The 20,330-nt window shown below is 47.6% G+C and overlaps 1 protein-coding gene across 14 annotated transcripts in view; it reads right to left on the reverse strand.

The window, feature by feature from the left end:
- Nucleotides 1-20,330, reverse strand: part of ZMYND8 (zinc finger MYND-type containing 8) — a 122,847-nt gene that overhangs the window by 8,827 nt on the left and 93,690 nt on the right. For 6 of the 14 annotated variants that reach the window (XM_068987022.1, XM_068987015.1, XM_068987013.1 and 3 more), the window contains 7 exons: nt 19,891-20,043; nt 16,811-17,323; nt 11,515-11,901; nt 9,379-9,569; nt 5,057-5,137; nt 2,524-2,602; nt 1,337-1,576 (listed from right to left, as the gene is read on the reverse strand). In XM_068987022.1, coding sequence (XP_068843123.1) covers nt 1,337-1,576; nt 2,524-2,602; nt 5,057-5,137; nt 9,379-9,569; nt 11,515-11,901; nt 16,811-17,323; nt 19,891-20,043 — 1,644 coding nt within the window. The remainder of the gene's footprint in view (nt 1-1,336; nt 1,577-2,523; nt 2,603-5,056; nt 5,138-9,378; nt 9,570-11,514; nt 11,902-16,810; nt 17,324-19,890; nt 20,044-20,330) is intronic. The other 8 variants (XM_068987024.1, XM_068987021.1, XM_068987017.1 and 5 more) reach the window with 3 other exon arrangements.

Below are 20,330 nucleotides of genomic sequence, written 5' to 3' on the forward strand. Positions count from 1 at the left end.
TTCACCTCATGAACTCGCTTTCACCCTGTAACAGCAGCGTTGAGAGGTTTTGACAGACCCCATGGGCCACAAATCCAAAAACATTTATTCTCTGGACCTTCATAAAAAAACCTTACCAACCCCTGCCTAGAGCTTCTCAAACTTGGGTCATTCATCTACCACCTTTGAAAAATTTGCCAGTGCACTGATATATTCCCTTGTCATATTATTTATGTTATTTGCATTTAAATAAATTCTTTGCAGTGGAGACTTTTACTTCTAAACACAGAAATCTAATATTGGCCATAAATAAGCGCTAATTGTAAAATATTACTGCTGCTAAGTCACTTCAGTTGTGTCTGACTCTGTGAGACCCCACAGACGGCAGCCCACCAGGCTCCCCCGTCCCTGGGATTCTCCAGGCAAAACACTGGAGTGGGTTGCCATTTCCTTCTCCAATGCATGAAAGTGAAAAGTGAAAGTGAAGTCGCTCAGTCGTGTCCGACTCTTAGCGACCCCATGGACTGCAGCCCACCAGGCTCCTCCGTCCATGGGATTTTCCAGGCAAGAGTACTGGAGTAGGGTGCCACTGCCTTCTCCAAAATATTACTAATAAATATTATTAATAAGTTCTAACTAGACAGTGTTTCCTGCTAGAGTCTCCTGGCCTGGTATCTGCTCACTTTGCATTAGAAAGAGATTTTTAAGACAGATTAGTTCCAAACCAACACTCTGCCGTTCACAGAAGAACTGGTGATTGTTTGAAGCCTTGAGTCCAGGGTGGGCTCCATGGTGGGGGGCTGTCCTGTGCACTGGAGAAGGGGTAGAAGACGCACTGGATTTGAGTGTGTGTCTGCTCAGTCGCCCAGTCATGTGTGACTCTTTGTGACCCCATGAACTGAAGCCTGCCAGGCTCCCCTGTCTGTGGGATTCTCCAGGCAAGCATACTAGAGTGGACTGCCATTCCACTCTCCAGGGGATCTTCTCAACCCAGGGATCGAACCCAGGTCTCCTGCATTGCAGGCCGATTCTTTACCATCTGAGCCACCAGGGACGCCCACATTTGGTTTGGGCAGAGACAGACATTGCCCCCAGTGCAGAACCACAGCAAGCCGCAGGAAACTGAAGTCATCTGGGCTGTCATTCCAAGCTCCGTTCACACAAGGGAACGCTGCCAAGGAAGCCAGAGGGTGGAGGCAACGGAGCCTGGGGACTTGGCCACGTGTCTGCCTGCTCTCCTGTGTGCAGGAGTCACTTGCGGTGAGTGAGCATGGCAAGTGTCCTGTGGTCCACGGGGGGGGGGGGACGAGGGCCCGTCCACCACCGCCTGGGCGAGGGGGCGCCCCCGAGGCCCTACCTGACTGGGTGCAGGACTTCATGTGCTCGGGCCAGTGGGCCTGCTGGCAGGGGTAGTCGCAGTAGCTGGTGTTCCAGCAGCAGTAGAAGATGGCCTCCTTCCTGCAGCTGGCGCACCACTGTTTCCTCTTGGTCTCGTCCACCGCCTGCTGCTTCTCCAGCTCCAGCTGCTTCCTCACCTCGGCGACGAGCCGGTCCCGCTCCTGCTCCAGGCTCTGCCGCATCTCCGCCATGGTCAGCTCTGCCAGGGGAGGGGAGGGGAGGGGAGAGGACGCCAACTGCACTCCCCCATCCCGAGCCGTGGGCTCGTTCACAGCAGGTCAGAGGGTGGATCCTGACGGCTGTGAATCCCTCGGGGATGTCCTGGTCATGTGAGCCAGTGCAGAGAGTCACCCAGCCTCCCTGAGCTCCACCGTCCTCGTCTGTAAAATGGGCATCCACCGAGCCGACCTGAAGAACTACTTGCAGTCAGGACTGTCAGGTCCTGAGGAGACGGATAATGGGGCTCCGTGGGGACTCCGCAGGAAGTGCTCACATAAATCCTCAGAACAGTTTTCACTCAATTCATTTTGAAATTTATCATTCATATAAGCTTTTTTTTTTAATATCAAAGACTTATACAGCACCTATGATCTGTAGGCACTGTTGTAAACACTTTATAAATATGAACTCTTTTAATCCTTAATCTTAAGGAGGTGTCTACTACTATAATACCCATTTCACAGATGAGGAAACTAAGGCACACAGCTGCTAAGATGGGCAGAGCTGGGACTACAACTTAGATATACTTCATTTTGATGTGTTTAGTGGCAGTGGATCTAATCTGCCAGACAGGGCATCAGGACTGATCATTAGGCTGACAGGAAAATTATCAAACTGCTCAGGCTACTGAGATGTCTCTCAATTTTACAACAGGTCAGAGCTCACAAGCAGGAGCAGCTACCACAGCTGTTGGGATGACTGGTTACTGATGTTGGTATTTGGAACAGAGGAAAGGTGGTTCCTGGCAGCTCCTGCTTCATACCTGGTTTCTCCAGGTTAGACTTCCCAGGATGCTGTGCTCTCCCCAGGAGTGGTACATCCCCCGGCCTACTTTTGACTCAGTTCACATCTGGGCCCAACTCTAGACACAGTAAGAAGTTCCTATCCAGAAACTTCGTCAGTACAGACCAGGTCAGCAGCACTTACCCAAGTTGTGTTTCATTTCCGAGAGCTCCTGCTGGTGCAGCCACTGGAGTTTCTCTATCTCAATCCTCAGCCTGCGGATCTGTAAGGGGACAGAAAGACTTACAAAGCGCATCTGGGTACCTATTGCCAATAGGGCTCAGAAGCTCCAGCTCTCGCTATGGGTTAACATCACGTGCTGAGTCAAAGGACAGGCAGCCTGGTCTCTGCTGGCCTCCCCCAGTTTGGGTGCCAGTGAGTTATTCCAAATTCATGAGAAATTCTGCTTCAAAAAACCAAATACAAGTGATTCATCTCTTCTAAGAGATACTCCAGGAAAAGCTTTAAAGCAAAAAAGAAGACGAGATTTTCAAAATAAATAATACAGTGAGTCCCCTACATACGAACAAGTTCCATTCCTAGAGCCCGTTCATAAGCCCAATTTGTTTGTAAGTCCAACAAAGTTAGCCTAAGCAACCAACTAATACAATTGGCTATATAGTACAGTACCAGCTACATCACCGCTGCTTTTATGCTTGCTTCTGGACATCCTGGGCTTGAGATAAAGATACTGTAATACTGCACCCTATACAGTAAAGCATGCAAAGCACAACCTCTTGCAGAGCATGTACGCACGTGATGACGTGCGCCAGACACGGAGGGGGTATGTGCTTGACGACGTGCGCCAGACATGTGAACTAACCTATGTGACTGGACATGCAAACGTTCGCGTCTTTGAAAGTTCCCAATTTGATGGTTCACACGTTAAGAGACTTACTATGTGAAACAGCTTTGAGCAGGACTTTGGCCTAAAAAAATAAAACATCCTAAAAACAGCTTTATCTTTGACCTAAAGTTGTGGGTGGGGGCCATAATCATTCACCTGAAATCCCAAAGCTTAACCATTCTGGATACCATGGGGTATTTGGGGTGGAGGGGAGGAGGAGTATATTTGGGGCCAAATTCATCTGCAGAGAAGAAAATATAAACTCAAACTGAACTGATACAAGGCTGCTGACAGTGTTTAATCATCGCCATGGTTCTTAACTGGGATGACTTTTGCCCCCCTCCTCTGTCTATGACGCTGCAGTGCCTGGAGACATTCTGGGTTGTTTCTGGCATCCAGAGGGTAGAGACTGGGAATTCTGCTCAACATCCCAGACGGACAGGACGGCCCCCACCAGAGCGAAACATCTGGCACCAACGTCAGGAGCTTCAAGGCTGAGAAATTCTGATTCTTCCAACAGGGTGGGAACAATCGTACTGTATCACTGCAGAAATGCTGTCTCTACTTGTGGAAGGGGGCTGTATATTACCTCGTTAAAATCTGGAATATTCTGACATCTGTCGAGACCCAAGGTTTCAGGTAACCGGACATCAGTTAAATAAACAAAAAGGAATGAAGTATGACGACAGGTCACGGTGAGGGAGAGGAGGTTTTTCTAAAAACAGCATTTGGCCGTGTTGTTTGACACCCCAGCATAATCATCAAGACGGTCATATAGCAAAATACCTAAAGAGATTCACTGATTTTTCTTGGGACCTCCCTGAAATCTTTACATTTGCACAGCTCTCTTGGAATTTCCCTGGCAGTCCAGTGGTTAAGACCTCCCTAGTCAAGGAACTAGGATCCTATAAACGGCTCAGTGTAGCAAAAAAGAAAGAAAGAAAAAGCTGAAGCACACAGTTCTCTGTTTAGGCCCATCAGAGCATCTTCCTGGAGATGCTCCCCTCTTTTTCCGGGTGCCAGCCTCACTCTGCCTGCCCTCTCACATCGGTGGCTCTATGTGAGGTTCCCCTCACTTTCCATTGTGACTTTCAATGATCTCAACAAGTCCCGCCACCTGTCATTTCCCCAAGGTACCCATTTGCAGCCGGCTTGTACTGACATTATCCTAGGAAGAAAATCCAGGGAGGCTTTTCTTTTTTTAAAAAAAAAATAAGTGGTCACTTCATAAGTGGACATTTCCATGTTTTAACCACTCCATTCTCTAAGTAATCGCCTAAATTGAGGAAGTTTGGGATACTACCTCTTGAACACCAAGATCACTTGAATAAAAAAGTCCAAACTTCAGGAGATGACAAAGGAGCCAATTTTATATGGGGCCAAAATAACCGGTTTCTATTTCGCCAGTGGGTCAATAACTCAGGCTTTGGTTTTGGCTGTTTGGTTAGAAGTGAGGTGATCGCAGAGAGCAGGGTGTGTCTCCACAGCACCAGCTTCCCAGCCAAGTGAAGAAATACCCTCAACACCACCATCAAGGCAGAGCAAGCCTGGGGACCGGGGCCAGAACCTGAGAGGGGTTTCCAGAGAACTTCAGGGCGCCCCCATATCAGCCCAGAGAAAACACCCTTAGCAAACAGGGAGTGAAGAACGGGAGGAAGGCTCAAGGGAGAGGAGACACACGTATACATACGGCCGGTTCATACTGTTGTACGGCAGAAACTAGCAACACTGAAAAGGAATTTTACTCCAATTTTTAAAAACTTAAAAAAATATATATGAAACACAGATAACAGCCACAAAAAATCAAGAACAGCATGTGTCACCTCTGACCTCGGCTATGGTGCTTCCAGTAGTGTTCTTAGAAAGATCGTTATATATTTCCGTCATCGTGCCTTTTATTGCATCCATCATCTGAAAAGATAAAAAGAGAAACAATTCGGGTGATCAACTTCCCTGATACTTTTGCTAGAGGACATATATCCAAAATCTATCTGTGTGCAGCCAAGGAAACCATAAACAAAACAAAAAGACAACCTTCACAATGGGAGAAAACATTTGCAAAGAAAGCAACCGATAAGGCATTAATCTCCAAAAAGGAATTACTTTCCAAAATATACAAGCAGCTCATGCAGCTCAAAAAACTCCCCTCAAATAACCCAATCATAAAATGGGCGGGGGGGGGGATCTAACCAGACATTTCTCCAGAGAAGATATACAGATGGTCAACAAATGTACGAAAAGATGCTCAACACTAATGATTAGAGAAATGCAAATCAAAACTACCATGAGGTGTCCACCGCACAGCAGTCAGAACGCCCATCATCAAAAACTCTCAAACCATAAAAGCTGGAAAGAGGGTGGAGAAAAGGGAACCCCCCTCCACTGTTGGTGGGAATGTGAATTGGTGCAGCCGCTAAGGAGAACTATATGGAGGAACCTTAAAAAACTAACAGCAGAGCTTCCATGTGAGCCAGCAACCCTACTCCATGTATCTGGAGAAAACCGTAATTCAAAAGGAGGCACGCAGCCCGGTGTCCACAGCTCGGACGAAACCTAAAGTGTCCATCGACAGAGGAACGGATACGGAAGATGTACCTATATACAACGGAGTACTGCTCAGCCGTAAACAAGGCACGAAACAGTGCCATTTGCAGAGACACGCGCGAACCTAGAGACTGTCACACAGAGTGAAGTAACACAGAAAGAGCGATATACGGCCCAGTATCACTTCTATGTGGAATCCAAACAAACGGCAGAGATGAACTTACTGGCAAAGCAGAAACAGAATCACAGATGTAAAAAACGAACCTTCGGCTACCAAAGGAGGGGATGGGTGAACAGGGAGGTTCAGACCGGGACTGACATAGACACACTCCTGTGTATACAACAGACAACCCATGAGAACCTACTGCTCAGCACAGGGGACTCTGCTCCATGCTCTGCGGCGACCTAAATGGGCACACAGCCGCTGAGCCCTCCCACATCACAGGAGGGGCAGGAGGGGACAGGAGACCAAACCAGGCCTCGGCTCCGGCCCGGCCACCGCCAAGACACCCGGTGCTATGCAGTCTGCTCGCGGTTCAGCAAGAAAAGAGGACGAAGCGCACCCTCGGATCTGATGCCGGAGATTTTTCCTGCCCTTATATCTTGCCATCCACAGCTCTCTCTGAGCCCCAGGCATACAACAAGGATAACAACAGTGCCCCCTAGTAGGGTGTGTACAAGGATTAAATGAGAAAAAGAGGAGACTGTGGTTCTGGACCTGCGGAGGAGTTCATAAAGAAATACCTGTTTTCTTATTTTCACAGAAGAATTAATTCTCAAGAACATGTGATCGCAAAACTGCTGCCAACCCCCAAAAGAATAACCCCCAATTCACCCCCAAAATAGGTGGAAAATGAATAAAGTATCTGTTGAAATATTAGTTCTCCTCCTTGTTGCAGGGACCACAGGGGGACGTTGCCAGCAAAAACACTTTGTGCTTTATGGTCAGCCATTCTGTACGGGTCTCCCTGCTCAGGTCCATTTAAACTATTCAAACGAAATTGCTTTACGAGAAAACTTTAGAGAGTGGATGAAATCCAATACTTTACTAATGCCATAGTTACATTCCATTTTAAAGAAATCATGAATTTGTGGACTGACCTTTGTTCTCACTTCCAAATATAGCAAAGAACTCAACATTAATAAAAAGAGCCCTTCTGCCAAAACACACAAATCTGGGTCTTCAACTCCGGGTCACCTCAGACGCAAGCAAGTTCACCGGCTCCAAAACTATGTCGCTGAGTGTATTTTCTTAACTGCAAAGAAAATGCCTATCAAAAAGTTCATTCCTCAATTCTGCTCCATGAGTAAGGGGGAGAACTGTAGGAGATGGCATAAAAAGGGCTGCAGGAGTGGAGAACACTGCGCTTGGTGTGAACACCAGCCGGAGCTGCGTGGCAGCCTCAGTTTTCTCATCTGTAAAGGGACAACTTGGACCAAATCAACGGAAGGCGATCCAAGAAATCCAATCAAAGGCAAGCAAACGAGAAGCCATGTGGGGGGGCTTCCCTGGTGGTTCAGTGGCTAAGCTTCTGCACCTCCAATGCAGGGGGCCTGGGTTTGATTCCTGGTCAGAGAACTAGATCCCACATGCGAACTAAGAATCTGCACCCCACAACTAAAGACCTGGAACAGCCAAACAGATAAATAATTTTTTAAAAAAGCCTTTTAGGCAATACCAGACATCTTAAGTCAGTAATTTTAAAAAGTACCCTCTTTCAGTTCTCTTGTAATTCTACAACAGATCTTGTTAGGAAGAAAGTCTCCTCGTGGTACCATTAATTCTTTTTTTTGAATATAACTTTATTTATGCATTTATTTCTGGCTGTGCTGCATCTTTGTTGCTTCACAAGCTTCCATCTAGTTGCAGCTAACGGGGGCTACTCTCCAGCTGCCGTGCAGGCTTCTCACTGCGGTGGCTTCCCGTGCTGGATGCAGAGCACGGGCTCTAGGCACGGGCTTTGGGACTAGCGGTTCCCAGGCTCGGGAGCACAGGCTCAGAAGTTGCGGTGATGGACTTAGTTGCTCTAGGGTGTGTGGGATCTTCCCGCATCAGGGATGGAACCCATGTTTCCTGCATTGGCAGGCAGATTCTTAACCAACAAGCCACCAGGGAAGCTTGCATTAATTCTTTAACACTTTCATGCGAATCACTCCTTTAAACAGAAGAAAGATGGACTTAGGCTTCAAGCCCTGAAGAACAGGATCTGGTGAGTTTAGACTTTTTATGTCACTATAAATAAAAATATGAAGTCAATCCTAGTTCAAGGTGATGAACAGGTAAGACAAAAACCCTGAGGATGCAACCATGCCTAATAGTTGAACCCTTCCTGTTCTGAAACTCAGGGACTCAATAAAAATTCTTGTGTTTTTATTCAAAAGGGGGGGAACAGAAATACTAAATAAAGAGATGTTACCCCAAGACTTGGGTTTTATCTCTTTAGCCACACTGACTCAAGCGTGGTTGCTTTAAAAAGCCACATGTAAGAACAATAGGTTTGTGGACACTGGACAACTGTGGTCAGCAGGCCTGGTGTGAATTCACAAGTCAGCTCAAAGCCGGGTTAAGCGGATACTCTGGATCCTGGCTGCTATCATTCAAATGCCAGTTAGACATTCACGGATTATGTGACCCTGGACAAGTTGTGTGGCCTGGCCAGTTCCCAGTGTGCTCATCTATAAAATGGGTGTGAGGACGTCCCTGGCAGTCCAGTGGTTGAGACTCTGCCTTCCACTGTGGGGGGTACAGATTTGATTCCTTAGTCAGGGAGCTAACATCCCACATGCCTTGCAGTCAAAACACCAAAACATTTTAAAAGAAGGAAAATAAATCAACATGGCAACAAATTCAATACAGACTTTAAAAACTGTACACGTTAAAAAAAAAAAGGTACTGATAAGAAGCCCAGTGAGAAGTTAGGCAGCAACCCGCTTTCATTCTTCAACTATGTATCAAGCACTGTTCTAGGCCCCAGCAGAGAGCAGAATGGACTCCCCTGGGAGCTGCAGTTCTGGTGGTGATTTTCACTCCAAGGGTTCTACAGACATGAACCTGCACATCACTCCAGAGCACCTGCATTTGACAGCGAGGAGAGCTGCAAGCTTTACTTGCCCGAATTCAACAGTGAGCAGAAAAGCACTTGGCAAATTAAGGGAGAAGTGGAGAGGAGGGCTGGGCTGGGGGACGGGATGCATTGGGAGTCTGGGATTACCTGATGCAAACTATTATACATAGAATGAACAAGAAGGTCCTACTGTATAGCACGGGAACTGCAACCATTATCCTGTGATAAACCATAATGGAAAGGAATATGAAAAAGTCTATGTGTATATAACTGAATCATTTTGCTATGCAGTAGAAATTAATACAACATTGTACATCACTTATACTTCGACAGAATAAATTTTAAAAGAGAGAAGAGAGAACCTGCACGGAGAGGGTGCCCACAAGTGAACGCAGAGCAGGGTAGCCTGCCCACCACACCCCTCCACAAGGAAGATGCCAAGAGGACAGGCGAGTTGGAAGGGGACTCCACCACTTCCCGGTCCCCTTCAACTCCTGGAAAGATCCAAGGCTGGCCCTCCCCGCTCCCGCCGCAGGCACTCACCTTGCTAGTGTACTTGGCGATGTCTGCAGCGACATCAGCTGAAGCGGTGGCGATGGGCAGGTCTGCGCTGACCGAAGATGCGAGCGTGCTAGTGGTCCCTGAGCTGGTGACCAGGGGCGACGACTGGGTGCTGGTCACCAGGGTGATGGTGGAGGTGGATGGGCTCTGTGTGATCTCTTTCTGCTGGACAGCTGGGAAAGCAAAGGTTCTTGGTCACCCCACTGCCTCAGGAAGGCTGCCCCAGCTCGAAGCGGTGGTGGGAGCAGGGCCCAATCCACACCATTCGAGTTTCTCTGCTTTCAAGGGACAAAAATTCTCTCGTCGGCCAAACTCAAGCAAGGTTCCTCCGAGCCCTTTCTCAGTGAGACCTCCATCTGGGTCTATAAGGACTAATACGGTTTCCAACAGCTCAAGGCTGCACCCCTAGGATGACCCCCACCCCTTTAAAGTCCCCACCTAAGAAAACTCAAGGCTGCCAATAGAATTGCCGATTTGCTCCAGTCAACACCTAATGATAGGGCCCACTGTCCAGTCTCTGTGGGAGGGCAGAAGCCTACCTTTAAGAGGTACCAGAGTCAGCAAACCCAGACATTTCACACGGACCAACACCCCCTTCCCACTTTGTGTAAAACTGTCCCTTTCTGACTCTACAGAGCCCCTACGATTCCCCCTCCCTATTCCCAAATTCTCCCTTTAAAACCCCAGTCCCCAGTGTACACGTTGAAGCTGACTTCAGTTCATATCGGACATTGTGCCCTACTGCAATAGTATATAGCAGATTAAAATCTCTCTTAACTACTTCAACTAGTGGCCAGCTTTGTTTATCGTTAATAGGACAATCTGGGAATTAGGAACCATACCATCAATGAGCTCCTTCTTGCCAGCTCCCAAGTTCCCCGGGATGGCTCATTATACTTAAGGGCTATGAATTCAGGAGACTGGAACTGACCATCCCAACCTGAAAGATCCCAGACTCGGTTCTGCCCCAGCCAACTCCTCAGACAGCAAGATCGATCCGGCTGTACTCCAACACTGTGTCTAATCGCTCACTCTCCTTCCGCCCCAATCTTTGAAGGGCTTCACTGGGGGCCCAGTTCAAGATCTGGCTACTTTTTCATTTCACAACCTGCTGCAACTCTCAAGAGTTCTACTCACAAGAGTGCACTCGGTATGTGAGAGTTTCGATCAAGGAGCCCAACCACAGAGGATCTCAATGTGGGTTTCCCCATGAAACAAGCCCTGTGTCAGTCCTCACAAGAGCTGGACAAACTAGTACCCATCGGATCAGCGCTTTGTTCGGCTTTACATCAGCCCAGATGGAGCCTCCTGCTGGGAGCTGTCATTCCAAGCTTCAGCAACGGTTCCTGATGCTGGATCTTCTTCGTAAGGGGGCTAATCCCTACTTATTAAGGTATCCTTTACTATCCACTTCTCATACTGTACTCTTTCAAAAATAATGCCCAGGGGTTCACGGGCATGCACGAGGAAACTTAAACAAAGGTATTCATTGCAGCACTGTTAACAACAGGGAAAAACTGGAAGCAACCTACATGTCTATCTGTAGGGGAATACTTTATTAAATGAGCTGTGGAATACTACGCAGCAGTCCAAAAGAATCAGGGAGAGCTCTATGTACTGACATGGATGGATCTCCAAAACATGCTGATGGGTGGGGGGGGTAAAAAAAAGGCAAAGATGGTACCATTTTTATGTTTCCAAAAAGAAAAAAAAATACTTTTATGAAGTCATATATATATATATACATAAATATATATGCATACATGCATTAAAAAAAAGATCTTATGGTTAACAATAACCTCAGAGAAAGGGTGGAGAATGAAATAGAAAGTCAATCAAGACAACAGATTTCTGTGTGTCTAGGCATCTATTTCACCCCTTTCTGAGAAGACGTGCATGTACCGTTTATAAAAGGAAAAAGGAAAAAGAAAAGTACAAAAAGCAAGCTGCAAAACAATTTTTAAAAATAATGCCAAATGGAATGTGTCAGGCCTCCAGGATACGGTGGCCAGGCAACCAAGGGGAACTGAAAAAAAACAAAACGAGGACGATTTTTCTCCTGTCCGTGTGGCGAAAAGGGAGCGGGCGCCACGGAGAGCGGAGGGGGAGGCTCGGTACCTTTCACAGCCTGTCTGGTCTGATATCTCGTCCCCTGGGAAGACTGAGGCTGCTGCTGCTGCTGCTGCTGCTGCTGCTGCTGCTGCTGGCGCTGCATCTTCTGCATGTGCCACTTTTGGGAGGACGTTTGAAACTTACTTGATGAGTTCCACACGACCCGCTGCACAGCCGGGGCAGTCTCCTTCGGTAAAAGCGGCCTCTGCTTTTTCACCGGGCTTCCCGTGGTGGTGGTGGCGGTGGCGGCGGCGGCGGCCGGGGCCGTGACCGTGGACGTGGTGCTGGCCGTGACCCCAGCCGTGGGAGTTTGGGAGGATGAGCGGGTGAGGACCGGCGTTTCGGGGGGAGACTGGCTGCCCGCTGTCGTGGATGGTGGAGCTTTACCTACAACTGAAGCCAAGGCATGAAAACACAAAACAGAAAGTAGACAGGACTCAGGCTGGCCTGCAGGGTCTGCAGGCCAGCGAGTTCTAGGTGACCATCCCTTGGCAGGCTAGCATGCCAAGGACCTCCCCGTGAATGGGCACACTGTCACTTTATATGCTTAGGCCACTTCTGCAGCAGGTTCTAGCGTAAAACATCAGCCTCCTTGGGTTACACGCTGGCTCACTTTTGAGATACTTGTCAAGGCCTCCAGGGGACTGAGGCCAGCATGACCCAGCCCCTAGCCTGGAGTTGCCCACCTGCTAGTCGATGACCCACTGGATGAACAGAATCGCTGCAAGGACCTTGTTTTACAAGTTCAGTGAGCACTTTGAGAAAGACTTAGCCAAAGTCCATCTGGAGATTAACAGGAATCCTTTTCTTGGCCAGGAAACCTACAGAGCATGTACCCCAAGGAACCAGACAGCCTCCCAATGGCCAAAGCACTGAATAAAACAATGAATCACCCAGAAAGAAGAGTATTGTCTTTCATCTCTTCTAATTCCTTCTAGAATAGTCTCAGTGTGGTCCTGGCAGCCTTGACACCTAACACTCAAGGGAACTCCACCCCAAGGCCAGAACCTTCCCCAGCACAATGGTATTTATGGAGAATTTAGAAGCCTCGCTTTTGTTTTGACTGCAGTTATTCCTGTTACGTCCTTTATGCAGAGCACAAAATACTGTTTCACCTACTGTATGGTAGTCAAGTTTAAGTCCAAAATTGAGTTTAATTTGTTTTTTTAAAAAAAGAGCTGCTGCTTCAAATAAAAATATATTAAGTCAATAATTGTACTAGCAGGTCTTAGGTATGGCAAAAAGAATGAATGCCAGTGATTCAAGTTTGAAAAAAGCTGCCTTTTGGACTATATCTTCTGGGAAGAGCTGGGCTATAAGGGAGGAGGGCAGGATGTCAACAGGCAGCAGGGAGAATTTGGAGGGGAACAGCTTTAGCCAAGACATGCCCAGGAATCGGCAGCATATTGGTGAGGGCAGGCAGTGAGAAGGGCTGGTCGGAAGGCAGGTTAGAGCCAGAAGCACTGAGCGGCAGAGAGGGGATGACCACATGAGTGCTCGTCTGTAAGGGGGAGGAGGTCAGTTACTACTGCAGGGGCCCCAGGCCCTGCAGAGATGAACCTGCGTCCCCAGAGAGGATTCCCCGGGATTCACACAAAAATCACGGGTGCAAGTCAGCATCCTTGATCTCAGACGATGTGCCTGACATCAAACTCTTTTTCAGAAGGACTGAAAGTGAAGTCGCTCAGTCGTGTCCGACTCTTTTGCAATCTCATGTACTATAGCCTGGCCAGGCTCCTCTGTCTATGGGATTTCCCAGGCAAGAATACTGGAGTGGGTTGCCTTTTCCTTCCTTCCCCAGAGGGGATCTTCCTGACCCAGGGCAAGAATCTGGGCCTCCTGCACTGCAGGCAGATTCTTTACTAGCTTAGCCACCAAGGAAGCCCCTTAATAAGGACCACAGCTTTTGCAGGGGCTCAGCATGCTTCCGCCGCGTGACTCCCTGCCTGTCATTCTTAGATTTCTATCACCCAAAAGAGACATGAGCTCTTGATCATTCTAGGGGAAATTTTCAGTTAACAGTGGGTCTGGAAAAACCAAGCAGTGTGAAAGGAAAGGAGTGTTGACAGGCTGACTTTACTGCCTGGGGGTGGGGGTGTCTCAGTGGTTATCACAACTGACTGGCCTCCTGCTCCTCTGGGGAAAAATTCAGCCAAGGTCCTGGGCAAGAGCACAGGGCGGGGCTGGGAGAAGATCTCTACCTAGAGTGAGGAGCCCCCATCCTTACCCAGGACAACCTTCCAGATGTCGGACACAACCTCTGCCCCTTCCCTTTCCAGGGGCAAAGGTGGCTTTGAGCTTGGCCCTTCTTAAAAAGGCAGAGATCCCACAGGCAAAGCTTCTAACCTGCAAAAGCATCTTTAGTGCCTCTCTTTTCGGCCATGAGATTTAAAAATATACTGCCCTTGTTGATTAGCTAGCCTGAACCGTCCTTGGGCAAAGGGCAACCACAAAAAGCTCTTTTTCTCTCTCTCATCTTGCAAAAGCAAACAGCTGGCTTTGTAGATGGGTTACTGCTCTGCAAGAGTCCCATTGGAGCTCTTTTCCAAATTAAAAAAAAAAAAAAATTCCAGTCTTGACACACTCTTGGCAGGGGGGGAGTGTTTCATTTAGACACTAAAACATTTTCATTTCTAGAGGATGCTGATGGTTTACTGGGGGGTGGGGGAGGGTGGGGGGGGGTGGATAGGGAGAGGAAGGGCCATGGAAAATTCCATTTGTCCTAAAAATTTGGGAGTGTATAATCACCTGTAGTCTCAAAAAGAAGTGAATTTCTTAAAGGTCAACACTCCAAAAGCGACCCCACCCAACTAACCTACTTATATATCAGACTTAGGTTGCTGTCTTGTACATTAAAAAAGGACTTTTTAAGAGAAGGCTGGAAATGACTGATGTGACCCAGGTAAGCATAGTCAAGGTCCTGACGTGAGCTCCCTTAGCTTCTGCTCTAGGACCTCTAGCTAGAACAGCCGTCTTTCTATCTGAGGATTCAGATTCTGTGTATAAGCTGCACTCCGAACTGAAGATCAGTTGGAGGTCACCAAGCACTCTCCAAAACACCCTTGACTTAATAAACTCGTAAGTAAAAGCACATCGTTGAAAAGATGCTCAACTGCAGAGTCGGACACGAAGTCAAATCTTCAAAACCCAAATCATGCTCAGGTGGCTCTGGAGTTCAACCCCTGCTAAGTTCCTCTAACTGAATTATGTTTCAGAATCATCCTTTGCTTCAAAGTCCCACCACATACTCAGGGGCTCCTAGAGAAATTTGCTCCAGATACCAGTGAGAGGAACAGCTCAGCTTCATTTTATCAACTGGAGTGCTTTCTATTTGGGGGGGGGAACATGAGATCTTTTAAGGCACTCATACGTGTTTCCCTTTTTGCTTTGACTGCCAGGAAGCTCAGACCCAAAATGGAAGCCTGACTTTGCTAATTCTGAAGGCTGAAATAGTTATTTCTGTATACAAACTTTCCCCAGATCTCTCACTGTTCTATTTTCATTTTTCTCACTGATGTCTTGATTTCCATTTTATCAGTATGTCACAAATCCTTTCTGGAAGGGGCAAAAAAAAAACCCACAACCAAACAAAGATCTATTCCAGAAAGAGAGGAATAGTATAAATGTATCATTCATAGGAACACTGCCATCTGGGACCCAACAATTCTACAAACTTCATGGAATAACTGCTACTCCTGTTGCTTTCTGCAGCATCAGAAGTGGTACCTCAAACCCCAATCCACACAGAAATGGATGTTTCAGATGCCATTCGTAATTCTAAGGGATGGGGCAGTGATCCATCCTTCCTGACCCACTCAACTGCCTCTCTCTCTTCCTGCCTCATATCACTGAGAGATATTCCATCCTCTTTCAATGAACTGCAGGGACTGAGGTTCCAGAACAGTTCATGTTGATACAAACACAGAAGGAAGATGCTCAAAGCCCATCCCCCTCCTGTTTAAGCAGCCAGACTAATAAATCCCCAGGGGACACATAACTGAGACGTTACCTCCTGTCAGAAGCTGTGTGTTGTCTGTCACTAAAAGTCATGTCCAGCTCTTTTGTGACCACACGGACTATAGCCCACCAGGCTCCTCTGTCCATGGAATTCTCCAGGCAAGAATACTAGGGTGCATTGCCATTTCCTTCTCCAGGAGATCTTCCCGACCCAGGGATCAAATCTACGTCTCCTGCATTGGCAGGAGGATTCCTTACCACTGAACCACAGAATTAAACCTGGCTATCCCCTTATGTAACCCACAAAGTACATGAGGTTTTATGGCTACAACCTCCAATTTGTCTTTTGGCCGTGTCTCTCCTGGACCCTTAATTAATTCTTCATTATCTTTCTTGGGTATATTGGAATCCCCTCACCACCCACTTGCCAAGCCAGCTGAGAAGTTCGCTGACTGCTTCGCCCATGGGCCAGACATCTTTCAAATCATTCCCATGTTCCACTGGGGGGTCTGCCAACATGCCTGGGATGCGGCAGGTTTGAGAACAGCCACTGCTGGCTCGGTCCCTAACAGCAGCGAAGGGGGAGCTTAGTAGTAGTCCACAACTAGGAGAGATTTTGTTTTGTTAAGACCCTTTTGAAGGCCACCACTGGGTAGATGCTACTGACATCCAGGGATACTGCTAAACATCCTCCTATACACAGGACAAAGAATTATCTAGCATAAAAAGTCAATTAGTGCCAAGGCTGAGAAACCTTGGGCCCATGTCAGTTAAATATGGCAGAACACGGGCTTAGGTGGGTATCATACAATAATTCCCCCTTGGGTTTCTAGAGGCCTTAAGAAGAACGCAGCAGTCTGGTGCCACCGACCCAAAAGGTCTTATAGTCTAGTAAGAAAATGTGTTTTGAGATGCCTGGGCAGCGTGAGGGGAGGTAAAGGAGAATAAACTCATCAAGGTCTTTGAACTGAACACTTTTAACAATTTCAGCCCTGTTCAATATCTTAACATTGACAAACACTTTAGGCCTGTAAGTGAACACATTGGAAAAGAAACTGCTTAGGTTCAAAATGACTTGACTGTTAGAAGCAACTACTACTTTCTAAGAGACTTCTCTTCCTGTGCTCAAAATCAACCACATTGGGTACTGAGAAGGTAAAAGGTGGGCAGGCCCAGGTTAAGGCCTGGTCCCACTCAGTAACTAGCTGGGTGACCAGGAGCCAATCCTAGCTTTGCTGTGCCACCCTTCATGATGTCAGAGGGTGACATGACACGTGATACTACAAACGGCAAGGTGACATTCTCACACCAAGCCAAGAAACCGGAAATGGGTGCAATCACTTACCCTCCTGCTTGGGAGATGGTTCTTTGGGTTCCTTCTTATTTTTTCGACCCTCCCGCCCAGAATGGTCTTCTCCTAAATCTATGACAAGTTCGCTTTCTGAATCGGAGTCCAGGCCCAAATGCACTGTTGGGGAATCCGTCTCATCTTTTCCCTTCAGCTTATCCTTTGTGGGATGAGGTGAGGGTTTTGCTTTGTCTGAAAAGTCCTTCTCAGGCTGGGGGCTCGTCTTCTCCTTGACCGAGCTTGGGTCCGCTTTCTCGCTGGCTGGTGACGTGCTGACTTTCAGCTCCTCTTTCGTCTCCACTGGGTTCGGCAATTTGGGCTTTTTTTTGACAGCAGATGGCTCTTTGTCCATCCGAGCCCCCTCTTTGTCTTCAGCATCTTCTGGCTCGTTCTTGGACCTCTGTTCCTCATCACTGATAGAGTCACTACCGCTACTATCTGACTTCTCAGAATCCTCCGAATCGCTGTGCTCGACAGCCGTATAAACATCTTCTGAGATTTCATTTATGCCTAAATTCAAAAAGAAAACCCAGCATGTGGCGTAGTCACAGAATAAAGAGCAGGACCAAAAAAACGCAAACATTTTCCACGCCCAACGCTGGAATAAAAAAAAGAAACATTTCACATTGCATCACATTTGGTCTGATTGGGGGTTAACAGTAGACTCAAGTTGCAGCTGACTACAGGTGACAAATGGAACGTCTGCTGAGGGTTTCAGTTACTGACATTTCAAGATGAATTTCTAATTTATCCAGAGCTCAATCTTGGCAGCATGGGTAACTCACTGGGACACAGAGAATGGGAGGGATGGAAGGGAATGCTACACAGGCGTTGTTAAAACTGATCCATTTTACAGATTAGAAAAAAAGAAGCCCTGAGAAATCACTTGTCCTGGGACACAAAGAAAACCAAGACAGAGAGGTGAGGCCAGAAACATGGGCTCGAGGCACCACTAGGGCTCTTCCCACGAATTCCCAGAGCATTAAGTCTATTACCCTTTGTATCCAGGACTCAAAGAAACAGGCCAAGGCTTAAAGCACGGGATGCAACTCACAGCCCACGAGCCACAGGAGCAGACGTGTTATTTAGGAAGCAACTGTTTGACCCAATGCTTTCGAACATTGTGTTATTTGTTTTTATTTTTAACCTAGAACGTCCTGGCCAATTCATAAATCGGGACGTTTCACACAAAAATTAAGATGCTAGCCTTGTGCTGCAAGAGCAGAAGACCCGGCCACTCTGGGTCGCGGGCCCAAGAGGCTGGCTGGGGCTGAGAACACTGGCCCCTTCTGGTTGGGGAGCACCATCTCCAGGCGGCCCAGCCGCCCAGCCCCCACCGGGCTCCCCGCCCTGAAGCAGAGTCAACACCACTGTGTCTCTACTGCTGCTCTGCTTGTAACCGAGTCCAGAGGAAAGTCACCCATTTCCACGTCTCAAGCAAAAGGAGAAACAATGAAACAGCAGGAGTTTCCTATATACACAAACCGAAATGGGCAAAAGCCTATTTCTAACAACAGTTTCATTTACCCTATTCATGTTTCCTTCCTGCTGTCGGTAGTGAGCGTCATCCACCTGGAGGTAAGTAACCCAATACCCTACAATTTTGAAAAGAGGAAATCCTCATCAACTCTGTATTGTCTTCATTCTAGAGCAATGGTTACCATGAGTGGGGTCACGGAAGAGAAACCTGTAAAAGGCTAAGAGCCACAAACAGCCCAGCAGGATCAGGAGTGAATTACATCCACCTCCTCCAGGGCTCAAATTGAAAGAATCTAAAAACCAAATCTGGTTTAACTTCTGGATCTCATGGTTTGTGCAACTGGTAACTAAAGGGTGGACACCAGACTGACAAGCATGGCCACACATGCTTGGATACTAGAGCCCGAAGGATGTGAATTCAGATCCTGCTCCTCTGCTTCTATTAGCTGTGTGGCCCTTAACGAGTGAACTACCTCTCTGAACCTCCATTTCTTCACCTGTCAATGGGTCTGATAACAGTATCAAACTTCCAAGACAATCTATGCACAGGGCAGGGGGCATGGGAAGTCCTCCATAAATCGTTATTAACAACAACAAACTGAGGAGCTAGACCAGCTGCTTGGAAGAACCCAACAGGGATACAGCCTGCAAAATTTCATCCATGTCACTCAATGTCCTAAATAAACGGGCAACCCAGCAAGGAATGCTTTCCTCGGACAGCCTCAGTGACTCCCAGCTAGCTCCTTTCTCACCCAAAGGTCCAGAGCACCCAGTGACATGGAAATCTCATCTTGGACTGGCTTTCTCTACTGAGACCCAGCCACCCCCTATTTCCTTATAAATACCTTCTGACTTCATTTACCTCTTCAACAAACATTCTAGAGCATCACTATGTGTATAAGACCAAGTACCTTGGAGAAGGCTAGTCTTTATAACATCTTTATAAGACAAACCTCTCTGCCCTCAAGGAGCTTCCAGTCTAGACTGGGAGGAATAACCCCCCACACAAAAGGACCACTGATGTTTTGGAGCCATAAAGGACCAAAGGAGGTGGGCAGATGGGGAGGGCAGTCAAGGAAGACTTCCTGGAGGTGGTGATGCCCAAGCTCAGCCTTAGGGATAGGATTCAGGTAGGCAGTGTAAAAAGGCAGGCAGCATGGGGACGAGGAAGGGGGGCAATAGATACAGAAACAGGATGCATGTGCCGGGGGCGGGGGCCAGCCTGGAGGGGAAGGGTTTGTGTTGGGGACACTTGTGGGATACACGTGATGCTGAAGTGGAGACACCGACATGTGCAGAGAAGCACAACGGCAAACTCAGGAGGCTCTTCCTGCTTCCAAACTTTCTTACAAGTGGCACCTCGAATCAGCAGGCCACAATCAAAGAATGCACTCTGACAAACTCAAAATACCTGCTGAACAATTAACTAGCAAATGTGAAATATTCTGCCATGAGAAATGATTTTTTGTTGAACGAACATGCCGAAGTTAAACCTGCTGCGAAAACAGCAGCCAGGATCGGGCTTTCATTTCATCCAGGTGGTCCCCCTAAAGACAGTAATGATGGTGATAATGATATAAGCAAGCCGAGACACATACCTAGTTGTGCTTTGCAACTCTCTATCGTCTTGTCGAGATTTAGCTGGAATCTGCTGCGAATCTGTCGCTTGGGAGAGATGAGAGGAACAGGAGTAGACTGCTGCTGGACAGACTCACTCAGCTCCTTCAGGTCCATCTCGGCCTTGCTTCGATCTGGAAGACACCACCACACCCTCATGAGATCAGGCACTTGAGGGAACTAGTGAATAACGCTGATCACTTGGCTTCTTCTCGAAAACACGCTTTTGAGCCCAGGAGGAAAAAAACCTAAAATGTCTCTGTTTATCCCAACAGTATTATCTACTCGACGGCCTGGGCTGACTTGGCGATAAGAGCGAGAGAGAACATTTGGCCGGTTTCTACTGAACTATCGCTTGGGTTGCTTTCAGTACGGAGAATGCACAATCCCAGCCAGATCGTTGGTTTCTAGGAAGCTCAGC

This window comes from Capricornis sumatraensis, chromosome 15, assembly GCF_032405125.1.
Source record: "Capricornis sumatraensis isolate serow.1 chromosome 15, serow.2, whole genome shotgun sequence".
NCBI classification, from domain to species: Eukaryota; Metazoa; Chordata; class Mammalia; order Artiodactyla; family Bovidae; genus Capricornis; species Capricornis sumatraensis.